This window comes from Tympanuchus pallidicinctus, unplaced genomic scaffold (genome assembly GCF_026119805.1).
Source record: "Tympanuchus pallidicinctus isolate F22 unplaced genomic scaffold, pur_lepc_1.0 scaffold3, whole genome shotgun sequence".
Lineage (NCBI taxonomy): Eukaryota > Metazoa > Chordata > Aves > Galliformes > Phasianidae > Tympanuchus > Tympanuchus pallidicinctus.
The window spans coordinates 68,828,427-68,841,017 of record NW_026294747.1 but is presented as its reverse complement, the minus strand read 5'-3'; the positions used below and the strand labels follow the sequence as shown (position 1 = coordinate 68,841,017).

The 12,591-nt window shown below is 40.9% G+C and overlaps 1 protein-coding gene across 7 annotated transcripts in view; it reads right to left on the bottom strand.

The window, feature by feature from the left end:
- Positions 1 to 1,033: 1,033 nt before the first annotated feature.
- ZMYND11 (zinc finger MYND-type containing 11) overlaps positions 1,034 to 12,591 on the bottom strand; it is a 101,853-nt gene continuing 90,295 nt past the window's right edge. For all 7 annotated transcript variants that reach the window (XM_052692616.1, XM_052692621.1, XM_052692622.1 and 4 more), the window contains 4 exons: positions 11,669 to 11,737; positions 9,585 to 9,857; positions 8,312 to 8,497; positions 1,034 to 3,223 (listed from right to left, as the gene is read on the bottom strand). In XM_052692616.1, the coding sequence (XP_052548576.1) occupies positions 3,101 to 3,223; positions 8,312 to 8,497; positions 9,585 to 9,857; positions 11,669 to 11,737 (651 nt within the window). In that variant the 3' untranslated portion in view covers positions 1,034 to 3,100. The remainder of the gene's footprint in view (positions 3,224 to 8,311; positions 8,498 to 9,584; positions 9,858 to 11,668; positions 11,738 to 12,591) is intronic.

Genomic DNA, 12,591 nt, shown 5'->3' with positions numbered 1-12,591 from the left:
GAGAGGGCCACTGCCTTTTCCTGATCCCATTTTGTTGGTTTACTTCAGTATAAATGATTAATTTGCAATACGTGAGCTATGCTAGTTACTTGTATTGAACCAAGTTTTAGCAAGCTGAATGAATAACATTTGCACTCTTGGGTGAAACACTATGACTCATGTAAGAACAGAATGCTTCGGAATAGCAAAATAAGAAGAGATTCTAAATATTTAAACTATACATTGATTATTTTCCTGGGACAAACAGCTCTAACCAGGTTCTAATTCCCACACAGAGACATGGGGAAATTTCTTCCCAGCATCTCTCCTGCTGCCTTGACGCCATGACAGAGCTCCAGGACTCCTTCTGCCAAATGCCTCTTCTGCTGGGGGCTGCAGGCACTGCACCAGTGGGGCTGCGTGGTGATCTGTGGGGTAAATTTTGTTTACCAGCAAGACAGTAATCCTACCTCCAGGTACAATTACCTTATTCCTCCCACCCTGGGCACAGGCTCATGGCAGTTATCGGGTTTGTGTGAGGGGCAGACAGGGCCACGGGTGAGACCAAGGGGGGGCTACAAGCTGGAGTCACATGGAAGCAGGCATTAAACCAACACTTGATGGACACGGCCTTTGAGGGCTGCTGACTTGAACAGGCTGAAAAAATTCATCGCTGTGCCAAGAGCTGTGGTTCAATGCCCAAGTCCTCACATGGATCTCCTGGCTCACCCCCACCAGGCAGCAGCAGGTTCCAGGGAGACCAGACATGTTCACCTCACGCACAGCCCTGGGCATGGCCTCCCTGGGGCATCTGGCCACAATTAACACACACACTTTCAGTGAGATGCTTTTTTTTTTTTTAAATACATTTATTACCCAATGTTAACACATTAAATGACTCTATATATTGCTAGTCAGAGCAGCTTACAAAATGCCAGAATGCATCATAAACTGGACAGCCACAATGAATAATTACAATGTGCATAGTGGCTAAGCTCAACACTTTAATATAGCTTTATGATTTGCAGAAAAATTAATTTTAAATCATGATTCCTAAAACAATCAATTGTAATTTTACCTAAAACTTATACAAAACCAGGCCACAATCTTTTTTTTTTTGTTTTGTTTTTTTCTTTAAAACACACAGTTTTCACGCTGTAGTAACTTGGAAATGTGCAACCGTGTCAACAGAGACAAAAAAGCCAAAGTAACACGAATCTTACTTTCATGCAGCTATCAGTTAAATATTACATATTCTGGAATGATTTTACACCAAAAATATTTCCACAATAACTTGCTTTCATAGGGGTGGATCGAAGTTTTGGAACTCGTAAAGTAATTGAACAGGATTGATTTTTAGTTGTGAAGTGTTTTACAGTCACAACACAGAGGCGACAAAAGTTAATTACACATTAATCAGGCAATAATGTAGCTGTGGTAATACAAATTACCATCTACGTACTATTTTCTCCCGTCAGCTTACCGCTCAATTTCCACAAGGTGTTGGGTGCTATTTGGCAGTATCAAGTCAATTAACTTCTATCACCGCTGTAAGTAAAAAGATCAGGATTCCAATGGCAGTTCACAGAAGTCTCAGTTGTATTTTCATCTTTACAATGACCCTGACAAATCCTAGAGAAAACTTTTTAAAGGCTTTCCTCCTGATTCTTCAGCTTCCATCGTTCCATCATGTAATTGCTTTCAATAAATATCAAAGATCTAAATAAATATTTACAAATTATTCCTCTAACTCCTCAAAAAATAGCGGGATGATTAATGGGCACAGGACGTGGTCTAAGACCAGCCTTTGGAAGAAGAAACTAAAATGCGGAGACACTTTAAAAGAAAAGCTATTTAAGTAAGCTTTACATCTATTTAAAAAATTGTCTCTGAACATGGATGCAATTCATATATCTATATATAAAACAAACAAAAAAAAATCATTTTTCAACTATCGATCCATTCCTATTGGTAATGCTTCTTAATCCAGACATTCCGCAAAATACAGACTTTTTACAAATCACGGCATCTTTAATACAAGAAAATTAACATGCATTATTCTTCATTCTGAGTACAGTGATGGAGCTCATTATTAGGCAATGACCCATTACTACAAACATAACGGCTTCTGTGAAACGTAAGTGCTTTTTCTCCTCTTACTATCGAGTTACAATGGACCAGGTGACACCAGATCGTAGGCAGTCAGATGACATTGGATTGGGGAGGCTGAAGGGGGCACCTTAACAAAACTTGTAAGCCTCGTAATTCCACATATGAATAAAGGTAGTTGCTTCTTTTGTTGCTGTTATTTGGGTTTTGTTTTTTGGCTTTTCTTATTCTTGTTACAAGCACTCATGTCAGGACAAAGATGAAATGTGCAAACTTCAAAATTTAAATATTCATTTTTCTCTAAGATCCAGCTCAGTAAAAGATTACCCCAGTTCCCTGTGATTTTAAACTACAAGATCAAAGCTAATATTTTGTTATAAAAGTTATATATTGAAAAGAAATAATGAAAATAAAACACAGTTGGGAAATATTTAAGAAAAAATACGCAGGAGTAGCACCTGCTGTGTCAACCCTGTTCCCTAAATTCAATCATGTACCCACTGGTATAACCAATAGATAATGCCTTTAAACAGTAAAATTAAGCTGAACAAAACCAGCTCAACAAGGTTAAGAAATAAATGTTACATCAAGGTAGTATGCTTTGTTTTTCTGAAACAGTTCTAAAGTTCTTACATTCAGATCTAGTTTTTGTATGTTCCTTTTGTTAAACTCGCATGGTTTAATTCTAGATCTGCTGTTTTTAAAGATTAAAATCTCTGTAAAACCTAAAAATGTTTTAAAATTTGCTGAAAATGCAACAAATCCTCTAGTTTAAAATTATTTAAAGTAACCTGCTCCCAGAGATGTTCAATTCATTCCGCTGGCAAAATTTTGGAGGAGCACTGAACAGAAGATTGAAATTACTGTGCAAAATTTCTTTTACGAAAAGTGTTTAAAGGCTGGTGCAAAATGGGAAGCAAATTCTAAACAATTTTGGCTTCTTGGAAACAAAAACCGCTGTGTCTGAGAATAGCAATCATCGGGGTGATGTTCTAGCGGAGGAACAGCTCTTTCATCTTTTTCTGCGGCAGGTACGTTTGTGTTCAGCATGCCAGTGCTCCTGCTGACACTTGATGGAGCAGTAGGAAGTGTTCCAGCAGCAGTGGTACATGGCCTCTTCTTCACAGTTGTAGCACTGGAGAGAACAATGAGACAAGATTACAGCCCTCGCAGGATCCCTCCTCGCTGCCCAGCAGCCTCTCACCTGCTCATGGGTGCACCAGTGCAGAGCACTGCTTGTTCTGCCTGGGCACCCAAATGCAGCAGGGCATTTGTCACATGTGCCAAGAAAGGCTACAACTTTCAGCAAATCTGTACCATGCAAGTACCACAAGCACATCTCTCATTCAAGAAGGCACATCTCCCAGGTCAGTGGGCTGAGAGTTTTCAGCTGCACAATACAGGAACTGTCTTTTACTCTACGATTGTATAATGGCATCCTCCTAAGAGCTATGATAAAAAAATTGCTGGAGTGAACATCGAATCACAGAATCATAGAATTGTTCAGGCTGGAAAAGACCTTCAAGATCATCGAGTCCAAACCACAACCTAGCCATACTACCCTAACTCTAACAACCCTCCACTAAATCACATCCCTGAGTACCACATCCAAAGGGCTTTTAAACGCATCCAGGGATGGTGACTCAAACACCTCCCTGGGGAGCCTATTCCAGTGCTTAACAACCCTTTCTATAAAGTTTTTCCTGATATCCAACCAAAACTTACCCTGGTGTAACTAGAGGCCATTTCCCCTCATCCTGTCACCTTTCATCAGTGAGAAAAGATCAACTCTCTCTTGCTGTAGGCACCTTTCAGATATTGGAAGAAAGCAATAAGGTCTCCCCTCAGCCTCCTTTTCCCCAGACTGCAGCTCTAGTTCCTTCATGTGCTGTCCAAACGTGAAAATCTACCTTCCTGAGGTCTTGCTACAAGCCCGACCTATCCGAGAGCTGCTGGGGGAGATCCTAGTGGGCTTGCAATAATCACAGAATCACGAAACAGCTTGGGTTGGGTTGGTTAGAGTTGGGTTGGGTTGTAAGGGGATCTCAGGGATTATACAGTTCAAACCCCTGCCATGAGCAGGGCCCCATCCAGCCTGGCCTTGCACGCCTCCAGGGATGGGGCATCCACAGCTTCTCTGGGAAACCTGTGCCAGCACTTCACCACCCTCCCAGTGAAAAATTTCCCCAACACTTAACCTAACTCTCCCTTCTTCTAGTTTAAAACAATCCTCCCAGGTCCTATCACTGTCTACCCATAGTTTTAACCTAAGACAGGAGAGATTTAGGTTAGATATTAGGAGGAAGTTTTTCACATAAAGAGTGGTGACACACTGGAACAGGTTGCCCAAGGAGGCTGTGGATGCCCCATCCCTGGAGGCATTCAAGGCCAGGCTGGATGTGGCTCTGGGCAGCCTGGTCTGCTGGTTGGTGATCCTTCCCACTGCAGTGGGGTTGAAACTAGATAATCACTGTGGTCCTTTTCAATCCAGGCCATTCCACGATTCTATGATTCTTTGAAAAAGTTGATTCCCCTCCAGTTTATAATCTCCCTTTAAGTTTTAGAAATCCCAAAAGCCACAACAAAAACACTACTGGAGAAAAGAATAATTCCCTACTGTATGGTTTGTCACAGACCATTTGGTGTAGGCCTGCAAGAAGGCTGCCATCACTGGTGTGTCTGCTGATTGCCAGAGAGCTGCAAATGGTGACAAGAAGACGTCCTGCTACAACAGTGCTACTGCAAGAAGGTGCCTTTAGCTTCATGCCTTTCAGAGATCACAGAAAGCCTGGAGAACAACAATGGCTCCACTGCTTGCTGCCGTTTATGGCTACCAGCATGGCACAAAACTCCTGAAGGAAGACCTATTTCACAGCCTCTGAGTTCTGCAGAAATACCTGCCTCTCGGCAGGGCCTCAGCAAAGAGGATTTCTGTGCTGGAACATGCAGAACGCTCCCAGGTTTGTGGTAGTTGGAAATAACTCCATGGACACTGAGGATTTAATCAAAGACAATCAGCACGCTGCTCAGCAGGGAGTGTGGCACTCAGATGGGCAGCAGGCTCTGCCTCCAGATGTGTGTGGTACTGTCAGCCCAGCCTGTGCAAAGTAGGGAGGCATCGCTGCTAATGGGGCTGCTCACACTCAACACCTGAAAAATTGGATCTAATGATCTCAAATTTGTCTTTCTGAATTTGTCATACTCAGAATCAGAGAATATCTTTAAGAATTCAGCCTGGAACACCTCCCGTATGATGGGGAACAGATGGAGAAATGTGCAGGTTGCTGTCAAACCACAGAGTAACACAGGTTGTACTTTCAACATACTGTCTAACTACAGCATTGTTAATAAAACAAGAGAACTACAAAGGAAATAAAACCCAAATGTCTTAAAACAAAAATGCAATAACTCTATACTCTCCTATAAGATGCATGAAAGTTGCCTTTTACATCAACTAAAACAGTAATTATTTATTTCTATCACCAGCAAAGGGACTGCTTCAGCTGCATGAGAAGGTAACTTCTCCACTCCATTTTCTCTTTGCATCTTAGCTCTAGGGAAGTTTATTTGTAGAAAAATCTGCAAAGGAGTGTCCTCTCAAGGCCTGCTTTCCTGGTTTTTCATGTTGCTGGCTGTCCACCAACCTATGGGAGCCATTAGGATCATCTGCTGGAACGCGCAGGGAACAGCTGTGTCTCTCCATTGCATTCAGCACGGGCCTCAGCCCCAAGCTTCACATCTGCTCACTTGAGAGATCAAAAACACTAAGAAAGGAGAGGACAACCCATTTGCAGACACTGCAGTTCCCTTTACATATGTTGGCCATAAGTGTGGGATGTAAATCTCCCCTTACAAAAGGGAAATAAAGCGTCATCTAAGCTGGTACCAGCACATGTGGCAGAGAAGGCAAAATGCCAGCTGGCCTCAGGCCTCCTTTCCTTTGTGTTTTCCACATCTTAAACATTATCAATCATTTGGGGTTTTGTTTCAGACTGTACTCATCACAGACAAACGCAGTTACTTAAAGATGACCTGTTGCAAGTTAGAACAAATATACAGGTAAGCATTACTGAGAAGGTTAAAGATGAACTATGCACCACTTTAAATGATGCTTATATGCAAGTGAAATAACTGGAAAAAATAAAAAAGAAACAAAACAACTGTGGTCTGAGTTTTGTAAATCATCACACTGCATAAACTCATGACTCTCTGCCTTTCCATTTCTTCCTTTTATCTGCCGTTCACTTGAGGTATCTGTATTAATTCCAAATTTTCTGAAGGTACAGAACTGAAATTTGGCTAAACCAAGGGGACTGTGACCAGTCAGAGCAACACAGAACGTGGTTCTTTACGAAGGTGGGAGGAGGCATGCCTGCTCGTGTGCCTGTCAAGCACCAGCAAAGCAATCCCTTCATTCTGACCGACTATTTTTTTAAATCTAGGAAAAATACAAATACAGTATGAATAGTAACAGCTGCATTCCCAAACCCAGACATCTGCATTACGCAAAACCAGAGGTCTCTGGTTCTAATTAAAAAGCGAAGCCACCAAAACTCATTTAGTATGTGTTAATTACATGAGATTTTAGTAAGGAGGCATCATTATTATAATAGCTGCATACAACAGTGGTACTACACACCAGGGACTGTCATTAGTGCCACAGAAAGAAAAATCACTGGGGAGTTGTGTAATTGGACCAGCTCCAGCTGCCTGAGGCTGCGTGTTGGCAGGCAGATCCATCAGCCTGAATGCAAAGGTGTTTATCCTTCCCCTCCCTCCCAGCACATGAAAACCAGCTGCCTGCACGATGCATTCATTTAAGGTGGTGACTGACAGCTCTGGGCCCACAGGAGAAGGTGAAGCTGTCAAATGCTCTTTATATCTCTAATTGTCTTGCTTGGAAAGAGGCATTAAGTGCATGATCCTAAGATGCAGAGATGCGGTGCCACAGCACACTGATGAGGCTAAAGGACACAGTAAAGGCACACTGGAACAGACAAATAGAAATCTCAAGAGTCTCTTTCACAAATTCTGCCTTCAAAAAGAAACAATCCCAACCAGCTCCAGCTAAGAGCCTGGACTCACGATCCAGTTACTGTGATTGAGTTACAACTTATCAGTTGAGTGGTGGCAACAGTTCACATGTGCACTTGTAACATCTCACAGAATAGAGCTCATTTGACACAGTTTTATGGTGAGAAAGGCCAATTCAGTTTCCTTTTCAAGTGCCACATGCAAAAGCACATAGACACCAGGGGCTGGTGACTCATTACAGATAACCTGATCGAGTTTGAGACCTAAATAACTTCTTGGGTCTGCAGACCCAAGGTACACAGGAAAGGATTTGCTCACTGATGGAGAACCAAACTGCAGCATCGTCACACCTACAGTACATCTCTACTAGAAATCAAAATGAAAACACTGCAGGTGCTCAAAAGGAATTCTCTTTAAAAAGAAAACCCTGAAATTGCAGCTGTTACAGGCAGCAACCTATTGTCTTGCTTTAATATTTCTGTCAGTCCCCTACAGAACACAGTTCTCTCTGCAGGGCCCACCGCTTCATCCAGAAAGGCTTACGAGGCTGAGCCCAACCAAGCACAGCCCCCTGCAGAGGAAGGAACGCGTGCTGTGCGGTGGCAGCCGGTGGCCGTCCGTCAGTCAGAGCAGCGTGCCATCTTGTGGCAAGGCGTCTGCACACTGCTCTGCCACAGCTGGCCAAGTCGAAGCTCCAAGGCGAGCGGGAGAAAGGGAGGGAAACGTTTGAGAATGTTTGTCTGAAATGCACAGGAGCATAAAAGAGCTGCAGACAAAGCTCTGGGAGGAAAAGGCCAAAATGATATCAATACGAGAATTTCTAGAAGGGAGCTCCAAATGCACACAGCTAGGGCTTGTACTCTCTAGGGCCTTGAGATCAAAGGAGTGGGAACATAACGCAAAATTTGTTTGATCTGAAGTACAACCACACATTTTTCAGCAATATTTAGCAACATCTGGCTGGGCTATGGAAGATGGTTCTGTTAACACTACCTAAATAAGATAGAAAGCAATGAAAATCTGGAGTTCAAATGTGAGGGTGAAGGAAATCTGAAAGCTCAAACCTTGAAGCTGAAAGACAAGTGAGAAAGTGATCCAGGTAAAAGCAAGGAAGTGAATGCCTACCACTGGCCTGCAGTCTGCATTATACATTTCCAGTTATTGTCTTGTAGTAAGTTTTGAGACTTACCCACTGCTTCTTCTTGGTCTGGGAAATCAGCTGCTTGTGCTGGCCTGCTAACTTCTTAATTTCTTCTAAAAATTCTTCTTTGCACTTCTCCTTTACTTGCTTACATTTTCTGTCCATCTCTCCTTGTGCATTGGCCACGGCTTTATTTACAGCCTGTCTTTTCTCTTCTTCCATCTCTGTACGCAGCTGCCATAAGAAAGTAAGTCAGCAAAGCAAGTCAGTGGATAGCTACTGGAATAAATCTATCTTCTTTAAGCCCCTAATACTGTTGTGAGTGGAGGTCACATAATTAGAGATTTCTTCTCCTCAGAAAACAAAAAGTAGTCTCCGTTACAGCTATAACAAAACTTCTATCTCCTAAGAATTGTTCATAATTGTTTTGTTCTGCAAGGCAACCATAAAAACAGCCACACAGGTTCCATGTCTATTTTGTTAATGATCGGTTTTAAAATTATGAATTAATTTTTGTTAGGCAAAGATTTTGTCTTTTCTAAATCTATAACTTCATATAACTCCAAAGTAACAGCACGATGGAAAATACAAACTGTAACATTCCTAAGTTCAGTGAGAGGTACCACTGTATTATTCGTTGTCAGTGGAATTCCTTTGCCCTCATACAAACAGCTAGAGATTTGGTGTCTTAGTCCTACAGGATTAACACCTAAACTCCCTACATTCATTCCAAAGTCCTCCCTCCACGAGGAAATTCATTTTTTTTTCCTGAGACAGGTACTTAAGTGAGGTCAGATGAATCATCCTCTGATTTGTCCTGTTTTCTCCAGCCAAAGGTGACCAGGTCAGACTTAGATAACAAATTTTTAGATGTTACTGTTAGACAAGAAGATTCAAACAAATTTTAGCCAACCTCTTTAATGTTTAGGTCAGAAGTTTGATGGAAGAAGGATTGTTTACAAATAGCATTTAAACAGTGACATTGTTTACAAACACACTTGACAATGGAGACAAAGAAAGGCTTTGGCAACAGATAATCATGAAGGAACAATCAGTTTCACTTCTGGATCACAAACTGATTTTACTAGACTAGAATCAGAAGCAACAAGAGCTCTCTACTTAAACTAAGGCCTGCTGGTAAAGAATTTGTCTGAAAAGCAATACTGAAAACTATTTTTATACAGTCTCTTTGAAGAAGGTTTTTTTACCTACTTTCTGATGGGTGGATATTATTAAAGTAGAAAAGAACGTAGAAAAAAAATCCTAATCCCACTCCTCCTCTCCTCAAACCAGGGCGTAGGTGGTGTTTGACAAGTGTTACCTTTTCCACTGCCTCTCGCACAACTCTCTCAGTTTCTCTTTTGTGATCAGCTTTCATCCTGTCCTTAAAATCATTGAAGATTTTGGTGTATTTGTCATGGCACATGTTCTGACACACTCCATCATTATTGGTCTGGGTGCTCCGGTGCAGCATTTTTGGAGAAGAGGCACTTAACTTCTTGGTCTGAGTTGAGACTGAAACTTTTTCAATGGGCTGAGGCATTGTGGGAATTTCCTGGCTTGAACTTACTGCTTCAGTTTCAGGTTCTGGCTCCTACAAAGAAAGAACAAACTTGCAAATCCAGGTATCAAAACAGAACAAATTAACTCTCAATTCTCTCTGGAGAAAAAATGTTACCTGACTAATAGCAGCACAATTGACGTGAACGGTGTTCGCTTACACTGGGTAGATGAGCTTTCTGGGGAGGCTTTTCTGATCCAGAGCTAGGAGCTCTGCTGAAAGGAAGATACACAGACCCTCGCTTCCCTAAAAGTACCACCAACCTCAACAAAAAGTATCACCTCCCCAAAAGTACCATACCAGATCACTGAAGACCCAGTAAATGATTACTACAGGTTTCTCCCCTACTATTCTTCCTGAAGAGACAATGTGGCCACAGTGCCTCAACTTTTTTGGCAAACACAGGGCTTACTCTGGCCCAACAGGCTCTGCTGGATACTGTAATATTCCATTTATTTCATAGAACTGCTGCAAGGATTGATTAGTACTTCAAAGGTGCTTTGAAGATGAAAGACTAATGAGCGTCTAAGTCTTGATTCCAATAACATAGAACTTGGATGACCACAGAAGCTTTCTGTAATTACACAATTATCAGGAAAGAAATCATAGTTACTGTAATGTACTGTATTTAATTTAGCTCCCTATGTTATTGCAGTATAATATTGATTGTTTCTGCTCTTCAGAACAGATAAAGCAATAAATTTGCAAATCCTTGGTGATATTTGAAGTATCTCAAGACACAGGTGTACTTTTTTTTTTTAACTTACATTTTTAAAAGCTCATTTAACAGTGTACACACAAAGCTCACAGTCCTTAGTGCACCAGACTTGCTCAGGACTGGCCTTTCTGCTTGACAGTGTGATGGGGTACATGGCACACCAACCAAAACGATGTGTATCCCCTTTTGCAACAAATTACTCTATAACTGGTCGCTTGCATTGACTTCAGGATCACTGATAAAGTATGAACAGAGCTAAGAATGCAAATGTTAAGATAAAAATACATAAATTACAGAATTTGCTTGATAGAAAACACTAGATAGAAAAAACTAAGATGATTAGACATCCTTAAACTGCAGTCTGGGAAAGATGCCACTCTCCCTTTCTGGCAGTCCCAGGGAAACTACGGTCACATCCACAATGATGAAGGTGCCTTGAAGACACAGTCCTGTGGAATCAGATACAATATCAATATTTCAGGCAGCAGGCCCATCCCACATAGCTCTGATACTGAAACATGTGAACCCTCCTCTGTAGAAGAGACCCAAGTCCTATGCATATGTGCAACTTTTTCTCATTGTTCATCATGAAGCTGAAACGAGGACAAGAAAATGCTTAGAAATTGGGACTAACGCTAGATTTATGACTGCTTAAGCAACTGCCCCCTTGTGTGCAAGGATAATAACACAGTTCTGTAGCTACATGACCATGGGTTAATGTTTCCCCCAATTCATTCAGTTTGTGAGGCAGATAGACAAGGAAGGAATTTCCATGGACAAGTCTGGTTATGGTATTTTATGAACGTAATATTCTTGATCTTGCAAAATACTTTTGAATTTTTTGTTTGTAGATTTACTTAGCAAGTAGAATTGACTCTAAAAAAATCTTGTAGACTGACAGTTTGGATTTATTCATGATACAGAATATCACCACAAAGACACCAGTGGCTGGAATCTGGCATGTACGATTATGTTTGTTAGTAAGGAGAACAAAGCTATGGGACTGGAATTTCTAAGATTAGTGTTACAAAATCAGTAAAAAGTGAAAGCATCCAAAGGTGCATCTGTTACAACTTCAGACTTTTTCTGTTGCTATCTCTGCAAACACGTAATTGAGGTTACTTACTTCTTTTTTGAGTTCCATACTCTGGTTACGTCGTCCTTTCTTTGCTCTTGGTTCCTGAGTAACCTTCAGCTGTGAACATTATGAAGAGAACACTGAATCATTCCAAACAATAGTTCATATGAGTAGCAGTCATTGTGACAGGAACAATGTGTGTCTTCTTTGTGCTTATTTGCAATTATTTAATTTAGCAAACAGAAAGTTGAGTATGGTTCTTAAATAGTAAGTACACACAGTAAACCTTCTCCATTATCAGTGATAAGTACACTCTGATAAAAGAACGAAAACTCACAAACATTCTAAAATGCAGTATGTATTTTCTAAAATATCTGTAATCATTCTTTGCTTCATTTCACACGCAAATTCAAAGCCTTGTTTTCTGGAATATTGTGATATCAGCAACTCATAACTAGGTAGCAGATCTTTGTTGAAGCCAGAAAGCAACAACTACCACAAAGAAAACATGCATCAAGAAAGGCAGTAAGATTCCTGAGACTTGCTTTAATTGATTATTATCGTATACATGAAGGGTTCTCAGTACGTCATCTCTAAAAAAAAAACCATGAATAGCTAGCAAAAAACAAAAGTATTAAGACTAAGTGAATGGTATATAATCTTACAGTTCCCTCCTGAAGCCTTTGAAGCATCCAGGGCTATCTAGCATCAGTACAAGAATATTGCAGATTACTTTAAAGCTCTGAGTTTGATGGCTATTCTTATGTTCCTCTGTTTGGAAACCAATGAAGCAGGTACAAGCATTAAGCAAGTGAAGGATGAACAGGTGAGACAGGATAGAAAATATGAAAATGGACACTTTAAAACCAAAAAAACTACAGAAACTGTTACCTGTCATAAATTTTGTGACTGTTTTCTTGTTTCATTCTATGCTGTTGCATGACTGTATATGCAAAATTAAATAAAGGGGG